Here is a 23,119-nt window from a genome sequence, read left to right as displayed (position 1 = left end):
AACTCAGCTTTCTCCTTGGAAAAAAAAATCGGATGATATATTAAACATTCAATAGCAGATGATTATGTTTCTCATACAACATGGAGATGGCCACATTGCTAAGACAGCAAGCTGATCCACAATCATAAAGATCCCGAAACAAATGTTAGTAATGGGTTTGAGAGCTTACAAAAGAAGAGATAGATGTGTCAAAACCCACAAGAAAAGAGCTGTGAATCACTAGTTGGCAGATTTTTATGAACAGTTTTAGCCATAGCTTAAGCGAGAGTCAAGGAGCTTCGTTGAAGTTTGTCTCCTAGGTATACCAATTTCACACGCATTCACTCTTGCAGCAAACCGGAGAGAGCAAAGAGACTCTCCAGCTGAAGATGGGTCAGGCGAAATGTTTACAAACATCAAGGTCTTTGAATCTCCTCCTAGGCAAGGCTGTTCAAAGATAGGCCCTTGTTACTAAATTTTGCAATGACATTTTGAAAACTGATTTATGTAGCCACACAATTTAAACGACGAAAACAAACCTGGAGCAGATATGTTAGCTTTGAGTTTCTGAAAGGAACATGATCTTCTTTCTTAGCCAATGCAAAGATAACATCACTCAAAGCTGATAAACTTTTGTTTATAGCCTGTTGTAGTGCAGAACAAAGATCAGTAATGATATGCTGAAGCCAAAAGCTTGGAAAGATTATGTTTGAGACAACAAAAAACCTGTGTCTCTTTTAATCGATCTCCAGTTGCCCCACTCTTTGATAGCCTCTCGCTTCCAGCAAGATCGATTAGGTTGAGAACACCTTGTACCTGCTGTTCAGTGCTCTGAAAGAGGAGAGATGGTTGTTAATAAAGGATTTCAAAGTAGGAAAGTCTACATTACAAGGCAAGAACACACTCCAGATTGCAAAGAAATTATTACCTCATTAACACCCGAAATCCGCATAGTAAACACAAAATGACTTCTGGAAGATTGCTCATTCATTTGAGTCTTCCCTACTGACCTGCAAAAAGAGAATTCACTCCATGTTTGGTCAATTGACAGAGAGTTATTTATTTGTTACACTATGCATTCAAGAAAATCCAGTTTCAGTTACCATGTCATACAAGAACAAGAATGTTACTATATTCTCATAATCCACGGCTAGCAAAAGAGGCCAGAATTCATCATAAAAGGTCCAACACAATACCTGCTCTGAGCAGCCTGCTGCAAGAGTGAGGATATCTTTCCAATGCTGCACACATCAAATATGGTCAAGTCGCTGACATGGGTGTGTCCATTTACGTCATGAGTGATTGTATATTGCTTTCCTGAAGTGCCACTGTCTGCTCGCACCAACTCCATAGAAGTTGTTCGATTTGTAGAGAGCAAATCTCTGATGGTCTCATTATATATTTCCAACATCGATACCTACATTTTAAAGAACAATTTGAAATCCAACAAATAGTTAGAAAAAAGGTAATGCCAATTAAATCAATCAGCAATATGGGATGAAAAGTACACCTGCATTTTGTACTTCCAGCCTTGTGCACCGAGTGATTGACTGGCTTGGAATATCTGTTCAAGTGATCGAGGGATCAGACCTTTCTGTTCTGGCGTCTCAGGCCTGCCCATCATGGTGTAGGTCTTGCCAGAACCTGTCTGACCGTAGGCAAAGATACAAACCTGTATTCAAAAAATATTTAAGATAGAGGCATCAACTATAGAACCTGTCTTAAGAATTTTAACACTAAAAAGAAGGAGCTATATCTACACAAGCACTCTGTGCTACACATACGAAATACTCCAACATTACTTCAAACGAGTTACTGTAACTAGAATTTTTTTACATAGCAGGTATATCGAGAGTACGTAAATTAGTGAAGAGAAAAGACCTTATAGCCATCCAGTGCACTCTGTACTAGTTGAGATATTTCAAAAAATACTTCTTCCTGGGAAGCTTCGTGATTGAAAACTTTGTCAAAGGTGAAAGGATGTTTGTTCCCTGTTGACATATAGAATAGCACCAGGCAGGAAAAAAGGATTTAATGTCTTTGAGAATAGTCATCCATAGCAAAAAGTAATTCAAGTCAGGCAATAGTCATACCACTCTGAACCAAATCAACACCTCTTCCTCGAGCTTCTGTTGAAGTAGGATAGGCTATCACAGTTGCTTCATGTCGTCCTCCATCGTCTGGTAACAAGGGGCGCACTCGGCAGAAGACCCGTATATTTCCTTTTAGTTCCTGAATTTACAGCTTCTCTTAGCTTATATCAAGACAGCCACATATATAATAGTAAAAAAAGAAAAAACATTGTCATACAAGAATAGTGTTATGAAGCTTCTTCCGCAATAACTCTGCCTCACACAGTTGATGCTCCATGTCTGCAAGGCGGTCTTGTAGTTCGCACAGTAGATGCTTCTGCTCCTCAAACTCTGTTCTAGTAAGAGATACTGATGCATCTGCCATCTGTATTCACAGTTATAAATATCTATCAAATTAGCTATTCGAAATAAAGAGCATCTGATAGTCAGGCACATCATTAACTTCTGAGATAAACTATATCCTCCCGGTACCTTTTGCCTTTCACTGGCGATTGCTAATTGCTGCTCTAACATATTTATACGCTCCTTTTGCAACGAACATGTCTCCTGCAGGGTAAAACTAAATATGAGAAAGGAAAGAGGAAAATGCAACTTTAAACTAACATCCAATACTTAACCAAACAAGTACTAACCTCCAACGATCCTGATTTCGCTATCAAGATGTCTAGCTCTTGTGATGACTTTCCGACATTCTCCTGGTATTTCCCGATTTCCTCAGCCAGCTTCTGTGACTGAACAACTTGGCGATCACGGTCATCCCTAACTTGTTGGAGCTCATTCCGGAGATTAGTAACTTCCAAAAGCAATGAATCCTTCTGTTTTATAGCGTCATCTTGCAAAACCTTGATCACAAAAAAAGGAAGAGGAACAAGTAAAGAAGAAATTAGACCAATTAAAGTAGGCATGCGACTATAAGGGCAGTGGTAAAGAAGAGAAACTTACTCTGCTTGAAGCTAATTGATCCTGCAGCGACTTGCTGTGACCCCTTAGTGTACTAAGATTCTCCAGGATGCTTGACTTCTCTTTTTCAGCACGTGTGAGTGCAGCTCGAACTGTTTCAAGATCAGTCTGGAGTTTGCTGTTATATTGTTGCAAACTTGTGTTGTACTCTTGTAGCCTTTTGTACATATCCTCAAGTGACGTCACCTGTAAATACAAAATAGTCCAATTTCCATAGTAACTAACAGATCATGTAGAACTACCACGAGAAACAGAAATGAAACACCTAAAGAAGACAACAGAAGACATATGTTATATACCTTCTGCTTGGCAGCCATTTTCTCTTCTTTAACTTTATAAAGTTCTTCTCCAAGAGAAGCCTGCACTTTCTCAGCTGCAACTCTAGATTCTTTTTCTCTTCTGTGACATTCAATGGCATCCTAGTGTTCAACAAGTAAGAGGAGAGAAAACTCATTTAATGAATTGCATTAAGAGAAAACATTCGCAATGAGAAAAACCAGGCACCAAAAGCCTTGCCTGTTTACAAGACTCCTCTTTTGCAAGCTTTTCATGTAGTGACACTACATTCTCTTTCAAATTTGATATAGTGGCATGTAGCTCTTCTTCTTTTGTCCTAGCCTCCAACTCTAAAAGAGTCAAAAAGTTAGGGACTACAACCAAATGCGTGAACAACTTGTTTCATGTTAAGGAATCGCAAGAAAGAAAATAACCTTTGTGGTTGTATTTTTGTTCTGCAGATTCCAAAGAAACCCTCAAACTTTCCTTCTCTTGGACATGGGTTTCATCAGCTTGTTGAAACCATTTAACACAAATCTTCAGCCTCTTGATAATATCCGTCATTTGCTCAATCTTAGCCTGCAGGGACAGGAGAACAAAAACACTCCTTCTGAGTGAAACCATAAACGAAAACATCTGCAATGTTTAGAGCACAAAACAAGTGTAACTCAATCAATATACCTTTGTATCAAACTTTCCAGCTTTTGCTCTCTCACTGAGCAACGCCAACACTTCATCTTTTGTAAACTCAACTTTACCACATTCTTCTATGCTCCCCACATCGCTGTTCATCGTGACATCTTGTTTGTTCACAGCCGAAAACGCTTGTCTTCTCCCAGTCCCTTGCGTTTCCACTTTCCTTCGCTTGTCAAATGGAATGCCACCGAGACCCTCCTTTTTCTGAAATTGAATCAAAATCCACAGATATTTCATCAATTTCATAACAAAACCCATATCCAGCTACAAGAAAAGTGGAATCCCAGAACCCACGACCACCCTAAACTTTATCAATAACCCATCAGAGTAAGAAATGCAAGGCCGATGAAGATAACACCTTGGTAAGCTCACAAATAAAACCCTAAATGCGAAACGACCAGTCCTAGGGTTTTTCTCAAACCCATCCTCCAGGAAACACAAAGGTGACGACGAAATTTAGTGGGAAAGCATGAAAAAAAGGAGCTTACAGCGTTTGGACTGCGAGGAGGACGGTTCTGGTTACGAGAAGCCATCTCCGAGAATCAAAAATTAATACAAATTTCCTCTCCTTTCGCTCGTCAATTGCATAAAAATCTCAAATCGGAGTCTTCTCCCGAAATTCGGGTTACCGACGCAGTGTCCTCTAAAATCTCCGATTGATTCTCAATAAGATCTTAGAGAATCAAACCGAAATCTTCTCAATCGAATTCGAGAAACTAGGGTTCTTACTTTTTCCTAATTTGGGGATTTTTTGTCTGTGTGTGTGTGTGTGAGACTGAAGCAGGAGCCTGTAGTTTTTTCGAAATTCGAACGATTTTGAAATTAGATGTGGCGGACTTTTGGAATTATTATAACGTTATTCTCATTTCTTTCTTTCGCTATTAATTATTATCCATCATTAAATAAAATATTTAAAAGTATGGGCTAACTTTGGGCTTATAAAGAAAATATTCGGCCCAAATGTTTAATCATGCCACGTGGCTTTAGGACGGAGAAACAATCTGAAACGTGGCTTTGTATGATTGGCTAAAACCATATCCTGACTTATCTAAAGTAACAGATAAGGCGCTCTGTGTCGGAGAATGAAACCAACCAATCATATAAGCATAACCAATAATCATCGCTTCAATTTTCGTCTTGAGAAAGAAAACAAAAAACAATGGCTTCGATTGGTGGATTACACGGTGCATCTCCGGCGGTTCTTGAAGGAAGTTTAAAGATCAATGGCTCGAGCCGTCTGAATGGCCCTGGAAGAATGGCCGTGGCTCAAAGGTCTAGACTTGTCGTCAGAGCTCAACAGAGTGAGGAAACTTCTCGTCGATCTGTGATTGGGCTCGTGGCTGCTGGTTTGGCCGGTGGCTCGTTTGTTCAGGCTGTCCTCGCAGATGCTAACCCGATCAAAGTTGGTCCTCCTCCGCCTCCTTCCGGTGGCCTTCGTAAGTTAACTAACTAACTTATCTTCCAGTAAGATTATCAATCTCGTTTCTTTTGAATTTAAACGTGATTTTAGGTTATTTAGATGAAAAACCTAAAACCTAATGGTACATTTTTTGTAGTCTTAAAATGTGGATGTTTTTGTGTAAGAGTTTATAGAGTCCTTACTAATCAACCATGTGTATGAGGAGGAATGTTTCATCAGGATTTAGGTTTAAGTTCTTAATAAGCAAGCTGCAAGCATGTGTTCGATTTAGTTCTTTACTTCTTTATAACAATTTTTGGTTCGGTTTAGGTAATTAAAATCAATTCTGAGTATAACCGAAATAAACATCCTTAAAACTTGATTTTTATATGACATAAGTGATAAGACGGTAGATACACACTTAACATTGTTTTATTTTTCTGAGTCGTGACAACATTGTGTTTTGTTTGGTGAGCAGCTGGAACAGATAACTCAGACCAAGCAAGAGACTTTGCATTGGCATTGAAGGACAGATTTTACTTACAGCCATTGCCACCAACAGAAGCTGCAGCTAGAGCCAAAGAATCTGCAAAGGATATCATAAATGTGAAGCCATTGATCGAGAAGAAAGCTTGGCCATATGTTCAAAACGATCTCCGTTCCAAGGCTTCTTATCTTCGTTATGACCTTAACACAATCATTTCCTCCAAACCCAAGGATGAGAAGAAGTCCCTCAAGGAACTCACCACCAAGCTCTTCGATACCATTGACAATGTAAGTTTCTCATCTAACTTCCATTATGGCCTCAATAATTTATTAAGCTCATTGAGAGCAATTATCAAGATTGTGTTATGTTTCTTATTTGTCTGATCGAAAGTTTGTTTATGATTGATTCTCCGGCAGCTGGATTATGCGGCGAAGAAGAAGAGTCCTTCGCAGGCTGAGAAGTACTATGCTGAGACAGTCTCTGCTTTGAACGAAGTTCTTGCCAAGCTTGGTTGAGCATTTTAATTCTGCTTTTTCTTGTAAATTATCATGTCATGATTTTTGTTTTCTGAGTACTTTAGACTCAAATTCGTGAATCTGAATTTATGTTTCACGTTTTCACCAAAAAAATGGTAATTTCTTGAGTATGCATTAACTTTTTTTGCATGGTGATTTAGCAAACAACATCATTAAGGGCCTGACTGGTTTAACGCAGCGGTTGCGGTTGCGGGAGTTTGCGGAAGCGGGCGGTTGCGGTTTCAAGCGTTACCAAGCGTTTTGAACGACTGGTTTAGCGTTTGAAAATGGATGCGTTTGCGGAAGTTTTATGACTGGTAAACCAGCGGATGCGGTAGCAGTTAAATAAAAAATGAGTAAAAAAATAAAAAATATTACAAAAAAATAAAATAAAAACACCAATATATTATTATGATAATATTAGAAAAATTGAACATGCTTAATGATTAAAACCATAAATAAAGTACTAAATAATTATTCAAAAATAAAGAAATTTTATAATAAGATAGTACTTTATGCTGGGTTAACACCAAAAATTGTATCAAGTAATGGGACAAACTGTAAATAACGTTGAATTCAATCAAAAAGCAAGTAATTTTCTATTCGAGAAAACAAATCGAAACATATATTCAATCAAAAAGAAAAGCAATATATAATGAAAAGAAAAAAATATTCAAATTGATTTTCATCAGTTTGGGTGGAAGACATTGAGAAAATAAGGTTTTAGAATATTGATTAGGGTTTCTGATGAGAACGTGATACAAAGATGAAAGATATATATAAGATTAATATATTTTATAATAACTATAAGTAAACGTTTGATTTTTTTTTTTTTTTTTTTTTTTAATCCAACCGCTACCACCCGCAACCGCAAACGCTTGCGGGAAGGAGCTTTTGAAATTCAGCGATTTTGAGCGGTTTGAAACGGTACGGAGCAGTTTCTATGATTGGTACCAACCGCTAACAACCGCAACCGACCGCTAGCAACCGCTTTTTTGCATGGTGATTTAGCAAACAACATCATTAAGTCAATTCGTACAATTCTTAAATCAGGCTTTAAGCTAACAAAGTAGTAAATGAAATCGATTGGTGGAAACTCATTGGTTTATATAAATGCTTCTACACTAATATTTGTAGTTGATTCTCTTAAAATACGAATTATGCAAATTAAGTAAAAATATATATTTGAGATCTCTATTCTCCAACATGGTGTAACAAGTTCAAAACCGAATCAAAAGAAATTAGGCTAACCAAAAACAACCAATCCTTAAACCGAGCTCGGTTCGATGTGGCAGCGATTTCACTTTAATTGGGCCGAAATACTCAATAGGCCCATGTTTGAGTTTCATTTGCACGTGTCTTTGTAGTTCCTCGTCTGCCCTAGTTACCCGCGCCCTTTCCCCGGCTACTTCACCGTCGTCGTCGTCGGCAACTCGCTGACTGAGTGAGTCCCCGATGACGAAATCATTTAATCTTTGAATGTTTACTTCTCATTTCTCTACTTTACCAAAGACTATGAGTATCTCCTCAGTCGCTAAGCGCTTCGTTCCGTACAAAAAATCCCTTCCACTGAGAAATTCGTATCGATTTCTCGAAGAAACTCTCCCTCGTCGACTTAGTTTACTTTTACAAGATTGCTCTAACCTAACTCTGCTTCGACAAGGTAAGCAAGTTCACGCCTTTGTAATCGTAAACAGAATCTCCGGTGATAGCTATACCGATGAGAGGATCTTGGGGATGTATGCAATGTGTGGTAGCTTTTCGAATTGTGGTAAAATGTTTTACAGACTTGATTCACGACTTAGTAGCATCAGGCCATGGAATTCGATTATCAGCAGTTTTGTTCGAATGGGTTTATTGAATCAAGCTTTGGCGTTTTACTTCAAGATGCTCTGTTTTGGAGTTAGTCCTGATGTATCTACGTTTCCTTGTCTCGTCAAGGCTTGTGTTGCTTTGAAGAATTTCAAAGGGATTGAGTTTCTTTCTGATACGGTTTCTTCTCTTGGGATGGATTGTAATGAGTTTGTTGCGAGTTCTTTGATCAAAGCTTATCTTGAGTATGGAAAGATTGATGTGGCGGGTAAGTTGTTTGATAGAGTTCTTCAGAAAGATTGTGTTATATGGAATGTAATGCTTAATGGGTATGCAAAATGTGGAGCTTCGGATAGTGTTATAAAAGGGTTTAGTTTAATGAGGATGGATCAGATTAGTCCTAATGCTGTTACGTTTGATTGTGTTTTATCTGTGTGTGCATCTAAGTTGTTGATTGATCTCGGAGTTCAGCTTCATGGTCTAGTGGTTGTTTCTGGGTTGGATTTTGAAGGCTCTATCAAGAACTCACTTTTATCTATGTATTCAAAATGTGGTCGTTTTGATGATGCGATTAAGTTGTTTCGGATGATGTCTCGTGCTGATACTGTGACCTGGAATTGCATGATATCTGGATATGTTCAGAGTGGATTAATGGAAGAAAGCTTAATCTTTTTCTATGAGATGATATCTTCAGGTGTCTTACCTGATGCTATCACATTTTCTAGTTTGCTTCCATCAGTTTCTAAGTTTGAAAACCTTGAGTATTGTAGGCAAATTCATTGCTATATTATGAGACATAGCATATCGCTGGATATCTTCTTAACGAGTGCTCTTATTGATGCCTATTTTAAGTGCAGGGGTGTTTCTATGGCACAAAAGATTTTCAGTCAGTGTAACTCAGTTGATGTTGTAGTGTTCACGGCGATGATCTCTGGGTATTTGCATAACGGCTTAAATATCGATGCTCTAGAGATGTTTAGGTGGCTTGTTAAGGTAAAAATAAGTCCAAATGAGATAACTCTGGTGTCTATTTTACCGGTAATTGGAGGTTTGTTGGCATTGAAACTCGGGAGGGAACTTCATGGTTTCATCATCAAGAAAGGTTTCGATAACAGGTGCAATATTGGATGTGCTGTTATCGACATGTATGCTAAGTGTGGGAGAATGAATCTTGCTTATGAAATTTTTGGGAGACTCTCTAAGAGGGATATTGTTTCGTGGAATTCAATGATCACACGTTGTGCCCAGAGCGATAATCCGAGTGCGGCTATTGATATTTTCCGTCAAATGGGAGTTTCAGGAATCTGTTTTGATTGTGTGAGTATTTCAGCTGCTCTCTCTGCTTGTGCAAACTTACCTTCAGAAAGTTTTGGGAAAGCTATTCACGGTTTCATGATAAAGCATTCACTTGCTTTGGATGTATATAGTGAAAGCACATTGATAGACATGTATGCTAAGTGTGGAAACCTGAAAGCTGCCATGAATGTGTTTGATACGATGAAAGAAAAGAACATTGTTTCGTGGAATAGTATCATTGCTGCATATGGAAACCATGGGAAGCTAAAAGATTCCCTCTGTTTATTTCATGAAATGGTTGAAAAAAGCGGAAATCGTCCTGATCAAATCACATTTCTTGAGATAATATCTTTGTGTTGTCATGTTGGAGATGTTGATGAAGGAGTCCGCTTCTTCAGATCCATGACTCAGGATTATGGAATCCAACCGCAGCAGGAGCATTACGCGTGCGTTGTGGATCTGTTTGGACGAGCTGGTCGGTTAAGCGAAGCGTATGAAACTGTTAAGAGCATGCCGTTTCCTCCAGATGCAGGAGTTTGGGGAACATTACTTGGAGCCTCTCGGCTTCACAAGAATGTCGAACTTGCTAAAGTTGCTTCAAGCAGGTTAATGGATTTGGATCCCTGGAATTCGGGTTACTATGTGTTGATTTCGAATGCGCATGCTAATACGGGGGAATGGGAAAGTGTGACGAAAGTACGGAGTTTAATGAAAGAGAGAGAAGTTCAGAAAATTCCTGGTTATAGTTGGATCGAAATCAATAAAATAACGCATTTGTTTGTTTCTGGCGATGTAAATCATCCCGAGTCTTCTCATATCTATTCTTTGCTAAATTCGCTTCTCGAAGAGCTGAGGCTAGAAGGATATATCCCACAGCCTTATCTTCCATTGCACCCAGAGTCATCAAGAAAAGTAAATCCAGTTTCAAGATTCATTGAGAAAGGAATGAGAGATCCAGACAAAGTGTAGAAAACCAGGTATATATCTTTAAGTCAAACTTAAACATTGCGTTAAATTTATAGAAAGGAAAAACGGGGTAGAAAATTTTTCAAGCGTGGCCTGCGCTTGTCTGTTCTCGTGTTGAAGCAGTTGCAGAGATGTAATAAGCAACAGCAAAGAGTCCGTGAATGAAACAGAGGATCCCTCCTATGGACAGAACCCGATGGTGCGATATCCCGCAGTTTTTTCTTGATCTTGAGTTTGCCATCGTCCCTACGATCAACATCGAGAATGCAATCGCCAATATGATCCTGAGAAACACACAAAAAAGGATCTTGAATCAAATCTCTCTGCCAGTCCCCTTCTTCACCACATTAGATTTACACATTTGTTCTGTTTATGTGGTGTTTTGACTTACCAGGAGAATATCAGAGAAGCCACAGCGAGCTGTTTATTGGCAGAGGATTTTTCAAGGTCTTGTCTAGAGGCAACACAGAGACACCCACCGAGAAAATTAGCTGTTACATGGGCTAGCACCAAAAGGATGCACGCAGCTAAACCGTACTTGAAGGCTGTGTAACTCGGGTCTCTACACTCGAAAATCCACATCTTCAAATGCTTCACCTGCACCCCAAAACAAACAAATTAGTGAAATCTGCAACTCCTGTCGACTTGTGGGTGTGTGTAATGTACCTTGTTCTGAGCTATTTCGGCTTCAATGCCGAGAATTCCAGCTGAAACATCCATGGCTAGGATCAAAATGCAGATGAAGAACCCTACATTTCTTGCCATTGTCGATGAAACAAATTATTACCAGCAAACAAAGAAGCAGAAAGTATTGTTGTTGAAGTACTAACTTGTTCTTGTAATTTATAGACAATTAGAGTTTTAAGCTTTAAGAAACTCTCTTCGTTGGATAGAATAAGAATAAAGTTGAACATAAGTTTCCTTTTCTTGCATTTTTACTAAAGATCATGTTAAGAGCATAAAATTTAGCTGTGATCCTCTCTTTTTCATCAGAAAATTTTATCTTTTACACGTTTATTCAGTAATGTGCAAGTCCTCGAAAAGATTTGTCTTCTTTATTCCTCCCTTCCATTCCATGTTTAATAATAAAACCTTTTCAATATTCGGATTCTTGACAGAGCAGCCAAGCAAAGAAGAGGAAAACGTTTGCGTTTTGAAACGCTGTAAAAGACAAAAAAAACGTTTCAAATTTCCAATTTATGCGTCTCCAGTCGCTGTGGCCCAATAAGTTGAAATGGGCCTTTAAAAAGAGAATTATCCTTAAATCCCGTCTCGTCGTTGATAATGACGTGGCTACGTAAAAAAAGAGAAACGGATTCGAGAAGGCGGTGATGACGTGGCACATTTCTCTAGAAGCAGCTCCATTCTTCGACTTGCTTATTTTCTTTTTTTTAAAAATTTCGAGAAATGTTCGATTCTTCGAGAGTTCGAATTCTCTCAGGGAGAAGAAGAAGAAGAAGAAGAAGAGTTGAACAGAGAAAATGGCGGCTTACTACAGATGGAAGAGTTTCGAGGAGAACGAAGATCGTCCAGAGAAGCCTCGCCGTTACGGTGTAACAGAGATGCGAGGACCTCATTACTCCGTTCTCAGCCAGAACCTTCTTCAGGTACCTATGTAAAATGATAGTTTCTAAAGAAAATTGTTTTGCTTCACGATTTTGATTGAGATTTAGTAGATTAGGCTCTTATGGTTGGTTAATCGTGTCGTTAGGAAATTTTTGAATCAATGGGACAATTTGTCGATGGGTTAAAGTTCTCGGGAGGATCCAACAGTTTGATTCCAAAATCATTCATCAAACAAGCTATAGAAATGGCTCATGAACATGGTGTTTATGTTAGCACTGGTGATTGGGCTGAACATATGCTTCGTAGTGGTCCTTCAGCTTTCAAAGACTATGTGGAGGTAAAGATCTTTGACATCCATAGGAAATGATTGGTATTGGAGAAGAATTAGGTTTTTGTGAGGTTTATTTTGTTTATTTGGCGCAGGAGTGTAAGCAGTTGGGGTTTGACACTATTGAGCTAAATGCAAATTCTCTTGAAGTTCCTGAGGAAACTCTTCTACGATATGTACGTCTGATTAAGAATGGTGGTCTCAGAGCTAAACCAATGTTTGCTGTGAAATTCAACAAGTCTGATATTCCTGGTAGGAATCGAGCATTTGGTTCCTATGTTGTTCCAGAACCTCGATCAAGCGGTAAGAAGAAACAACTCGGAGTTGTTTGTTAGATGAGCAGTGAGAGTTTCAGGTTTACAAGCTTACTGTGAGAATACCTTGTTTTACAGAGTTTGTTGAAGACATAGATCTCTTGATCAGAAAGGCTGAAAGGTGTTTAGAAGCTGGGGCAGACACGATTATGATTGATGCGGATGATGTTTGCAAATACCCAGATTCTCTTCGAGCAGACATAATTGCTAAAGTCATAGGACGTTTGGGAATAGAGAAGACTATGTTTGAAGCATCTGATGGGAAGTTGGCTGAGTGGTTCATCAAACGTTATGGTCCAAATGTATTTGCTGATACTCCTCTCTATTATTTTTACCTTTTGTTTGAATGGTCACCCTCACAAGATTCATGTCTCTTCGTCTTGGTTTTTCAGGTGAATCTGTATGTGGATCATTCTCAGATTATGGATCTTGAGTGCCTTCGCGGTCGTCATCTGGGTAAAGATCACCAATCCGTTCTCAGTTCCTCATACTTCTTATTTTAAAATAGCTCTCGCTCTACGTCTAGTGCTGCGTGAATTTCCTATGTATTATGTCGTATGTGTTTGATGTTTTGTGCTTCTTTGACGTTGTAAGAATGCAAATGTTTAGAGAATAATGTGATATGCAATATTTCGGTGATCTCATAATATCTTGGTCGTTCTCCTATGTTAGTCTCTCAGAATGTATACAACCTAGTAAAGTAATGATCATAAGGCTTGTTTGTTCTTGTATGTCTCATATGATCAAGAGTTTCACTGACTGAATGAAATAAGCAGTTCATTATCCTATAAGTTATGAATCCAAAATATCAGTTCTGTATCCATGCTTTTTACTATTTTGATAGAAACTTCTCTGTAATATCATTTGAAAATATAGAAGAATCATAAATTCCTACCAACCATAATCAATTGCCTAATTTTACTAGGTGCTATTCTTGTCCAACACATATGTCATGATTACATTTCAATATATTTTTTGTAACTATTGTAACCATAGTTATCATAATTATAATCTAAATATAGCTTGTGCCTAACTGTCATATGACAATAACAACCATTTTTTCGTGCTTTGATTTTTGTGCTTGTTAGTAGTTACAACGTTTATTTACTGCAAGATACAATCAGTATGTGTATTGATTGGTTATTCTGTCATTTTTTGGAGCCAAAGTTTGTTTATCAGTTTAGCTGATAAACAATGGAGATCTATCTATAAAACAAAGAAAAGCTTGGAGAACAAACACTTCTCTTGAAAAATGAAAAAAACTCCGAAAATGGATAGTTCTTTAAGATTCTGTTTTGTTGCTATAGCATTTGGTTTTGTGTTTATAATGAATGGAAAGCTTAGCTCTGGAACAACACCCCACGAGGCAGATCCTCCCCAGGCATCAAACTTGGCCTTCTCTCCCGAGGCTGCTCCTCCAGACACCTCTGCTATGGACGATGACTCTGACATAAATTATGAACCTGTGCCACCATTTGTCCCCGAGTTCCCCGTATGTACTCTTAACTGTTTTAGATTTGCGAGGAACATGTTCTAATTGCTCATGTGTTCATTATTTTTCTGATAATAATAGGTTTTTATATTTTACTTGGGGGAAAGGAAACACGATGATCCTAATTTGGTGACTCAATCACATCTTGAAATCCTGAAATCGGTTCTTGGAAGGTAAAAGAGTCATTGAAGATTTTGGGGTGTATAACTTAGCTTCTAAGGTGGTTACTGAATTAATTTTCTGGTTCGAATTTTGTGTTACAGCGAAGAAGCAGCCAATAAGTCGTTGGTCTACAGTTATCACCATGGGTTTTCTGGCTTTGCAGCGAAGCTCAAACCAGCCGAGGCAGAGAAATTGAAAAGTATTGTACTTTATCACATATTTCTCGCTTGTTCATGAGTTCTTAAATTCCAAAACTCAGAATGTGTTTTTACTAAGCCATTTTTTGTGTTTCTGTCTACTAGAGCATCCTGAAGTTATTATTCTTCTGGAAAACCGAAAACTTGGGTTGCAAACGACACGGACATGGGATTACTTAGGCCAATTTTCAACTCCAACTTCTTCTAAAGGTCTTCTACATGAGACCAACATGGGCAGTGGTGCTATTATTGGCGTTATCGACTCTGGTATTATATCAGTCTCTCTATTAATTTGTTTCGTTCTCAACTTTTTTTAGCAGAACGTTAACAAATCCGACATTATATGAGCAGGGATATGGTCAGAATCAGGTGCCTTTGACGACGATGGATATGGACCAATACCAAAACAATGGAAAGGACAATGTGTATCTGCAGACCAGTTCAGTCCTGCAGATTGCAACAAAAAGCTTATTGGAGCTAAATACTACATTGATGGTCTTAATGCAGATCTCGAAACAAGTATCAACAGTACTATAGAATATCTATCTCCAAGAGATCGTAATGGCCACGGGACTCAAGTATCCTCAACGGTAGCTGGTTCCTTCGTTTCTAATGTGACTTTGCCCGGTCTCTCCTCTGGGTCAATCATGAGAGGTGGCGCTCCAAAGGCGCACATAGCTATGTATAAAGCATGTTGGGATGTGGAAGGAGGGATGTGTTCAGTTGCTGATGTCTGGAAAGCTTTTGATGAAGCCATTCACGATGGTGTTGATATTTTGTCGGTTTCTATTGGTGGCTCAGCCCTGAAATCTCTTGATGTTGAAATCGACATCGCAATTCCAGCACTACACGCCGTGAATAAAGGTATTCCTGTTGTTTCTCCAGCTGGTAATGGAGGATCCCGCTATTCATCGGTTATTAACATTTCTCCATGGATATTAACCGTGGCTGCGACTACCCTTGACCGGTCTTTCCCCACATTGATCACACTCGAGAACAATAAAACCTTTCTGGTATATACATTATATAATACATGTTAACTTTTGAATCTCGAACGATCCAAAGCTTGTGATTCATGGTAAAGTTGCCTTTTCATGACCTGTTTTTCAGGGTCAGAGTCTGTACACAGGACCAGAAATTAGCTTCACTGTTCTGATTTGTACTGCTGATCATAGTAATCTTGATCAAATTACAAAGGGTAAAGTTATAATGCACTTCTCGATGGGTCCCACGCCTCCAATGACACCGGATATTGTTCAGAAAAACGGTGGTATCGGTCTAATTGATGTGACAAGTCCGAGTGATAGTAGAGTTGAATGTCCCGCTAACTTTCCATGTATCTACTTGGATTTGGAAGTTGGATCTGAGCTATATACCTACATCCAAACTACGAGGTTATTTATCTTCACAAACTTTGCTCGGTCAAATTAATATCTCATCTTCTTACATATGAGAATCTGAATTGTTGTTTTCTTGCAGCTCACTAAAAATTAAGATAAGCCCATACAAGACAATAATTGGCGAAAGAGTAGCAAGTAAAGTCGCAAAGTCATCGGCAAGAGGGCCTAGTTCATTTTCACCTGCCATTCTTAAGGTTTTGTTTCCTTCAGCTCTTATTCCGGATCACTAAATGTAGGTTTTATTCTTCAACTAACTTCTTTGTATTTTCTGTGTAATGCAGCCGGATATAGCAGCTCCGGGTGTGACCTTGCTAACACCTAGAATACCAACAGACGAAGACACCAGCGAATTCACTTACTCAGGAACATCAATGGCAACTCCGGTAATTGCAGGAATAGTAGCACTCCTCAAGATTTCGCATCCTAATTGGTCTCCTGCTGCAATCAAATCAGCTCTTGTCACAACAGGTTTAGTTTAATTTATGTCTCTTTAAAACTCTTTTCTCAATAAGAAACTCTGCATTTAAACACAAACTCTATGTCTTTCAGCCATGAAAACTGATCCATACGGCGAGCGTCTGACTGTAGATGGAGGTAACTATAAGGTAGCCGATGCATTCGATTACGGAGGAGGTCTTGTGAATCTGGAGAAAGCCACAGATCCTGGTCTTGTATACGACATGGACATCAATGATTACATACATTACTTATGTTCACAAGCACTTTACACAGACAAGAAGGTTTCTGCTCTAACCGGAAACATCACTAGTAAGTGTCCAAGCTCATGTTCATCGATTCTTGACCTCAATGTACCGTCAATTACCATTCCAGACCTCAAGCGAGACGTCACAGTGACCCGAACCGTGACAAACGTAGGACCTGTCAAGTCGGTTTATAAGCCTGTGATCGAGACCCCATTAGGATTCAAGGTTGTGGTTTCGCCGAAGAAGTTAAAGTTTAACAAAAGAAGAAACAAGGTTGCGTTTAAGGTGAGAGTGTCTACAGGCTCACATAGAGTGAACACTGCGTTTTACTTTGGGAGTTTGACTTGGAGTGATGGACTTCACAATGTCACAATCCCAATCTCTCTGAGGACACGTTTTATCGATAATTTGTTCCTGTAAATTGTTTAAACCCCGATAATTGAAAATGTTGATGTTTTCATCGAATCCATTTGTTCGAGAGGAAAACTAAATAATCTTTAATCAGTGTATTTACTACATTGAAAATTAACTCTCCAGTGATTGCAGCCACGCTTATGATTGAAATTTTTCCTAAACAATGTATTAATAACAACTATCGCTGTTATCACATACTATTTATGTATTGATCTATGTAACAGTAGCATATGATTAATTTCTTAAAATGAATTTTGTCAAAACTCAAAACGTCATTTGCAAACAGAATCCAAAACTTAGCAGAAAAATGGTTTACTAAGTGATAAGGGTATTAGAATAATTTTCCACTTCCTTATTTTCATTTTCATACTCATTTTCTTAAAATGAAAAAGCTTACTGCGAATTGATGAAGAAGCATCGACACGAAAGAGATACTGCAAATGCTAGTGCTAAACTGCTAATTCGTCTTCCTCGTCGATCATCATTAACCTAAGCTTCTGTCTATCCTCTCTTACTTTCCTTTTCTGATTGAAATAATTGCGAACCTAACCTAATGTGAGATCGTCTTCATAGTTCGTAGTAAACCCTAATTGTGTAATTGCTAGTTCCTACTCATTCGAAATTGATTTCTAACAAAATATGTTTTTCTAAATTCATCGTATGTCATTATAATCTTATTTCATAAATGAATTTTAGAAATGCAAAATAAATAAAATGATAAAGATGGAATTTTTGGTGAAGAGCTGTTTCCAGTAACAGCCCCAAATTAACAGGAACGACTTGTTAAACTGATAAACTGTCTCAAGGCGAAAATGGATTTGTCTCGTTTAAATCTATTTGGACATTTGGTTTGTTCGTTTGATTAATTCCTTTTTTTTTTTAATTATTGTTGGTGATTGGTTATTATGAGCAACTACCTGCTAAGCTATTCATGTCAATTTGTTGTTGTGTAAGTTTTTGAAGACTATTTTATGCATAAAAATCCACACTTTTAAGGGTTAACCCAATAAGGAAAAAAGCAATTCTTCCCAAAGAATATGGGAATTGTGAAGGGAAGTCCCAAAGCTTGTCTCTTTATTGGAGTCTTATTCACTCTGAATCTTGGGTTTTGCGTGTTTGCTCAAGAAACTAGCAATGAGGAGAGAAAGGTCTGTATAAATGGTTCCTGGGTTTATTCTTTTGTTTCGTCCTTGTTGTGTGTTATGTTTGGTCAAATTGTGTGACTAATGAAACGTTTTCTTTTTTTCCTGTTTCTGATTGAGGTAGATATATATAGTGCATTTAGGCGTTAGGCAACATGATGATTCTGAGTTGGTCTCTGAATCACACCAGAGGATGTTGGAATCGGTTTTTGAAAGGTATAGGATAAAAACCGAGTTCTTGATTTCTTTTCTTATTTTAATGAAGATGATGACGTCTCATGGTTTTCAAGCTAATTATTTTGAATTGATGATGAAGCGAGGAAGCTGCTCGAGATTCCATCGTCTACAACTATCACCATGGATTTTCCGGGTTTGCAGCCAGGCTTACAGACTCACAAGCTAAGCAACTTTCAGGTTTGTTTTTGACTTATATGAAACAAGTAACTCAAGAGCTTCTGTGAAGCCTTGTTGTACACATCTTCTGACACATTTTCTGGTTTTTGGATGGGTTTGTTTCATGTCATGTCCAGACCGTCCTGATGTTTTCAGTGTCACACCAAATCGAAAAGTTCAGTTGCAGAGCACGAGGGTTTATGATTATTTGGGTCTTCCGCCGAGTTTTCCCTCAGGAATTCTCCATGAGAGCAACATGGGAAGTGATCTTGTCATTGGTTTTCTTGACTCAGGAGTATGGCCAGAGTCTCCGGCTTTTAATGACGAAGGGCTTGGACCGATACCGAAACATTGGAAGGGGAAGTGTGTAGCCGGAGAGGGTTTTGACCCAGCAAAGCATTGCAACAAGAAGTTAGTAGGAGCAAAGTACTTCACTGATGACTGGGATGAGAAAAATCCTGGGAACCCAATCACTGATGACGAATTTATGTCCCCTAGAGGTTTGATTGGACATGGGACGATGGTCTCTTCAATTGCAGCCTCTTCATTCGTGCCTAACGCGTCATATGGTGGTCTTGCACCTGGTCTCATGAGAGGCGGTGCTCCAAAGGCTCGTATAGCTATGTACAAAGTTGTCTGGGATAGTGTTACTATGGGTTCAACCACTGCGAATATGGTCAAGGCATTTGATGAGGCCATAAATGATGGCGTTGATGTATTGTCGATTTCTCTAGCCTCTGTGGCTCCTTTTCGCCCAATTGACGCTATTACGGAAGATTTGGAGCTTGGATCGTTCCATGCGGTGACAAAGGGCATTCCGGTTATAGCTGGTGCTTCTAATACAGGCCCTGATGCTTACACTGTGGCTAATGGAGCTCCATGGCTTCTCACAGTCGCTGCAACTAACGTAGACCGTACCTTTTATGCAGACATGACTTTTGGAAATAACATTACCATAATGGTAGGTAAAATGTTTTTTCAGTTCTTTTCACCGGGTTTCATTAGTCTTGGAAACTTACTATTTTCCCTTAAAACTGTTCCAGGGTCAAGCTCAACATACAGGTAAGGAAGTATCTGCTGGTTTAGTTTACATTGAAGACTATAAAAACGATATCTCTAGCGTGCCGGGAAAAGTTGTCCTGACGTTTGTGAAAGAAGATTGGGAAATGACAAGCGCATTGGCGGCTACAAGTACCAACAATGCGGCGGGGCTGATCGTGGCACGAAGTGGTGATCATCAAAGTGATATTGTCTATAGTCAACCATTCATCTACGTAGACTATGAAGTCGGAGCTAAGATTCTACGATACATCCGGTCGTCAAGGTATATATCCTTTATTTTATATTTTTAGTGATTGATCCTTCCGAGTCACATAGTATGTAAAACTGATCATTTTCTTATGGCTTGCGGTCTCTTCAGTTCTCCCACGGTTAAAATTAGTACTGGTAAAACGCTCGTAGGACGTCCTATTGCGACTCAAGTTTGCGGATTCTCATCTAGAGGGCCTAATATAATCTCTCCAGCCATTCTCAAGGTTCTTTCCTTAAACAATGTTTCAAAATCTTGTCTGTCATTTCCAAGGATTTCTGTTAATGATGGAAATTTCTTTGGGCTTCTGGAAAAAAATTTAATAAATGATGCAGCCTGATATAGCAGCCCCCGGTGTGACGATTTTAGGAGCTACAGCTGAAGACAGCCCCGGTTCTTTCGGCGGTTATTTTCTAGGCACAGGGACATCCTATGCCACTCCCGTTGTTGCGGGTCTCGTTGTACTACTCAAAGCTTTACACCCTGACTGGTCTCCTGCCGCGCTAAAATCCGCCATTATGACTACAGGTTCTTGAAATCGAAAACCACTTTCTCCTCACCAGAAAATCACCATTCGTTAATCTAATCTTACAGAGTTTTTTCTGTTGTTATTACAGCATGGAAGACTGATCCATCCGGAGAACCAATCTTTGCGGAGGGAGAACCACGGAAACTGGCCGATCCATTTGACTACGGTGCAGGACTCGTGAACGCGGAAAGAGCCAAAGATCCAGGACTAGTTTATGACATGAACCTCGATGATTACATTCACTATTTCTGCGCCACTGGTTACAACGATACAGCAATCACTCTAATCACCGGAAAACCCACGAAATGCTCGTCTCCGTTACCGTCTGTCCTCGATCTTAACTATCCGGCCATCACGATTCCCGACCTTGAAGAAGAAGTGACCGTCACAAGAACGGTGACTAACGTCGGACCTGTGGATTCAGTTTACAGAGCTGTGGTCGAACCTCCACGAGGTGTAAAGATTGTTGTCGAACCCGAGACTCTGGTGTTCTGTTCGAACACGAAGAAACTTGAGTTTAAAGTTAGGGTTTCTTCGAGTCATAAGAGTAACACTGGTTTTATCTTTGGTAGTTTCACTTGGACTGATGGGACTCGAAATGTTACCATTCCTTTGTCTGTAAGGACTCGTGTTTTGAACCCTTGAATAAGAAGATTCCTCAATTCGTCATAATTTTTTTTTTTTTACTATTTTTCTCTATAATGAAAACAAAAACATATAATAAAAATTGTAATTTCATTCTCTGTGTTTGACTCTAACTGAAATCACATTCCCTAATAACAAACTGAGACTAAGATTCTCTCTTTTCTTCTCTCTCTACTAACAGACTTCTATCTACATGAGAAGCAACTATATAACTCATGTCTTTTACCACCATTACATAAACAAGAAAAAAGAAACACTTTTGTCTGAAAAATTATCAAAGAAGAAAGAAGAGGAAAATTAAATGGGTGGAGGAAGCAGATTTCAAGAACCAGTGAGGATGAGCCGTAGGAAACAAGTAACAAAAGAGAAGGAAGAAGATGAAAACTTCAAATCTCCAAATCTTGAAGCAGAGAGACGTAGAAGAGAGAAGCTTCATGGTCGGCTTATGGCTCTGCGATCTCATGTCCCAATTGTCACCAACGTAAATCCGAGAAATCTCTATTTTTGTTTTGTGTGTTTGTGTGAAATTTGGGGATGATTGTTGTTTTTTTCTTGTTTTCAGATGACTAAAGCAAGTATTGTTGAAGATGCGATTACTTACATAGGAGAGCTTCAGAATAATGTTAAGAATCTCTTAGAGACATTTCATGAAATGGAAGAAGCTCCTCCTGAGACTGATGAAGAACAAACAGATCAAATGATTAAACCTGAAGTTGAAACTAGTGATCTTAAAGAAGAGATAAAGAAACTCGGAATCGAGGTTTTTAAATTTCTCTAATCGATTCTTGATTCATTTTCTTTATCTTACTTGATGTTTTGTTTTTTTTGGATAGGAGAATGTGCAATTGTGTAAGATTGGGGAGAGCAAGTTTTGGTTAAAGATCATAACAGAGAAGAAAGCTGGGATCTTTACAAAATTCATGGAGGTTATGAGATTTCTCGGATTCGAGATTATCGACATTAGTCTAACAACTTCAAATGGAGCCATTCTTATTTGTTCCTCTGTTCAGATACATCAGGAACTCTGTGATGTTGAACAGACAAAAGATTTTCTTTTGGAAGTTATGAGAAGCAATCCGTAAGTATACATACATCTTGGAAATTTCTGCCACTAATAAGATTTCCATTGATTTTAATACATTGTTGTTCCATTTTAAATATGATTTTGGTTCAGATGAAACAGAGTATGTGTTACAAGCCATTGAGCTTCTTCTTGTCTCCATATATGTTTCTACAAAATGCTCATGATCCTCTGTTTGATAATATCTCTAGGATCCGACCCGGCACGACCCGAATCCGACGCCGGTGAACCTACTAATAGGGTTTTATCATAAATGGGCTTTGAATGAACTAGCTCTTAAATGGGCTAATTCTTAAGTTGAGCCCATTTAATTTCTACTATCCTCCTAGTGATGTTTATTTGTGTAAGGTTGGGAGTTGGAACCTAAGTTTTTGTTTCGAAATCAAAATATTCGATAGAGTTCAAATCAAGAGACATTTTGCCTACCCTTTAACTAACACTTTAGAAAAATGATAACATACGGTTTTCATCTCTGACTTTTCCCACTCCACGAAATATTAATAACAATATTAAATAATTCATAGTTTCCACTTTCCATTATGGAATGAAAATAACAAGATGGACCGTTTTCTTAAGTCAAATGAATCAAATCAACAATCTCTATTCTTATAGAACGTTGGTCTTAAAATTCTGTTGAACTCAAATTGTATGAAAAGAAGTTAAATTTGATTAGTATAAAGACAAAAAAAAAAACACTAAACGTTGATTAATTAATTAATTATTTAGTTGGTTAAATTCTTTATATTGAAGTTGGTGTGTAACCTAAGTCACTAGAAGTCTACAAATGTTAATAAATTATGTATTGACTGAAAATATTAAAAATCATCTGTTTAGTCCAACTATATGACGTGAGCACATATTTTGGGAATCTTTCTAAATTTAAATATCAAACCAAAAAGAACCCAAATGGATTGGAGGGGACGGTGTGACTTAAACCATATACATACACATATTTGTTTGTTAG

At 38.4% G+C, this 23,119-nt stretch overlaps 8 protein-coding genes across 8 annotated transcripts; 6 read left to right on the top strand and 2 right to left on the bottom strand.

The window, feature by feature from the left end:
• Positions 1–15: 15 nt before the first annotated feature.
• LOC9305968 (kinesin-like protein KIN-14C) lies at positions 16–4,954 on the bottom strand. Its single transcript, XM_002867810.2, has 17 exons — positions 4,493–4,954; positions 3,990–4,208; positions 3,743–3,887; positions 3,549–3,658; positions 3,332–3,451; positions 3,015–3,218; positions 2,705–2,914; positions 2,544–2,618; positions 2,290–2,436; positions 2,073–2,211; positions 1,861–1,970; positions 1,490–1,651; positions 1,176–1,396; positions 908–989; positions 706–810; positions 519–623; positions 16–426 (listed from the first exon to the last, which is right to left on the bottom strand). Exons 1-17 carry the CDS (start codon positions 4,535–4,537, stop codon positions 247–249), a joined length of 2,379 nt encoding a protein of 792 aa, XP_002867856.1. The 5' UTR covers positions 4,538–4,954; the 3' UTR covers positions 16–246.
• Positions 4,955–5,102: 148 nt separating this feature from the next.
• On the top strand, positions 5,103–6,548 carry LOC9305967 (oxygen-evolving enhancer protein 3-1, chloroplastic). The gene is made up of 3 exons (XM_021017250.1): positions 5,103–5,440; positions 5,882–6,177; positions 6,307–6,548. Exons 1-3 carry the CDS (start codon positions 5,164–5,166, stop codon positions 6,403–6,405), a joined length of 672 nt encoding a protein of 223 aa, XP_020872909.1. The 5' UTR covers positions 5,103–5,163; the 3' UTR covers positions 6,406–6,548.
• An 854-nt stretch (positions 6,549–7,402) lies between these two features.
• Positions 7,403–11,406, top strand: LOC9303928 (pentatricopeptide repeat-containing protein At4g21300). Its single transcript, XM_002869849.2, has 2 exons — positions 7,403–10,490; positions 10,603–11,406. The coding sequence occupies exon 1, from the start codon at positions 7,885–7,887 to the stop codon at positions 10,480–10,482; it is 2,598 nt and encodes an 865-aa protein (XP_002869895.2). The 5' UTR covers positions 7,403–7,884; the 3' UTR covers positions 10,483–10,490; positions 10,603–11,406.
• LOC9305966 lies at positions 10,478–11,485 on the bottom strand. Its single transcript, XM_021017252.1, has 3 exons — positions 11,146–11,485; positions 10,871–11,076; positions 10,478–10,763 (listed from the first exon to the last, which is right to left on the bottom strand). The coding sequence occupies exons 1-3, from the start codon at positions 11,242–11,244 to the stop codon at positions 10,562–10,564; spliced, it is 507 nt and encodes a 168-aa protein (XP_020872911.1). The 5' UTR covers positions 11,245–11,485; the 3' UTR covers positions 10,478–10,561.
• Positions 11,486–11,827: 342 nt separating this feature from the next.
• Positions 11,828–13,414, top strand: LOC110226263 (protein HEAT-STRESS-ASSOCIATED 32). Its single transcript, XM_021017249.1, has 5 exons — positions 11,828–12,086; positions 12,191–12,382; positions 12,469–12,676; positions 12,766–12,989; positions 13,080–13,414. Exons 1-5 carry the CDS (start codon positions 11,961–11,963, stop codon positions 13,188–13,190), a joined length of 861 nt encoding a protein of 286 aa, XP_020872908.1. The 5' UTR covers positions 11,828–11,960; the 3' UTR covers positions 13,191–13,414.
• On the top strand, positions 13,413–17,136 carry LOC9305965 (subtilisin-like protease SBT3.1). The gene is made up of 9 exons (XM_021017243.1): positions 13,413–14,179; positions 14,261–14,352; positions 14,443–14,540; positions 14,644–14,805; positions 14,890–15,551; positions 15,649–15,932; positions 16,018–16,132; positions 16,220–16,406; positions 16,488–17,136. The coding sequence occupies exons 1-9, from the start codon at positions 13,940–13,942 to the stop codon at positions 17,060–17,062; spliced, it is 2,415 nt and encodes an 804-aa protein (XP_020872902.1). The 5' UTR covers positions 13,413–13,939; the 3' UTR covers positions 17,063–17,136.
• A 295-nt stretch (positions 17,137–17,431) lies between these two features.
• On the top strand, positions 17,432–21,114 carry LOC110226262 (subtilisin-like protease SBT3.12). The gene is made up of 8 exons (XM_021017245.1): positions 17,432–18,204; positions 18,323–18,414; positions 18,515–18,612; positions 18,729–19,552; positions 19,635–19,915; positions 20,012–20,126; positions 20,236–20,428; positions 20,518–21,114. Exons 1-8 carry the CDS (start codon positions 18,094–18,096, stop codon positions 21,072–21,074), a joined length of 2,271 nt encoding a protein of 756 aa, XP_020872904.1. The 5' UTR covers positions 17,432–18,093; the 3' UTR covers positions 21,075–21,114.
• Positions 21,115–21,332: 218 nt separating this feature from the next.
• LOC9305964 (transcription factor DYT1) lies at positions 21,333–22,599 on the top strand. The gene is made up of 3 exons (XM_002869847.2): positions 21,333–21,555; positions 21,637–21,834; positions 21,908–22,599. The coding sequence occupies exons 1-3, from the start codon at positions 21,376–21,378 to the stop codon at positions 22,154–22,156; spliced, it is 627 nt and encodes a 208-aa protein (XP_002869893.1). The 5' UTR covers positions 21,333–21,375; the 3' UTR covers positions 22,157–22,599.
• Positions 22,600–23,119: the final 520 nt, after the last annotated feature.

Source organism: Arabidopsis lyrata (genome assembly GCF_000004255.2).
Source record: "Arabidopsis lyrata subsp. lyrata unplaced genomic scaffold ARALYscaffold_7, whole genome shotgun sequence".
Classification (NCBI taxonomy): domain Eukaryota; kingdom Viridiplantae; phylum Streptophyta; class Magnoliopsida; order Brassicales; family Brassicaceae; genus Arabidopsis; species Arabidopsis lyrata.
The sequence above is the reverse complement of the archived record's forward strand: the minus strand, read 5'-3'. Positions and strand labels throughout refer to the sequence as shown.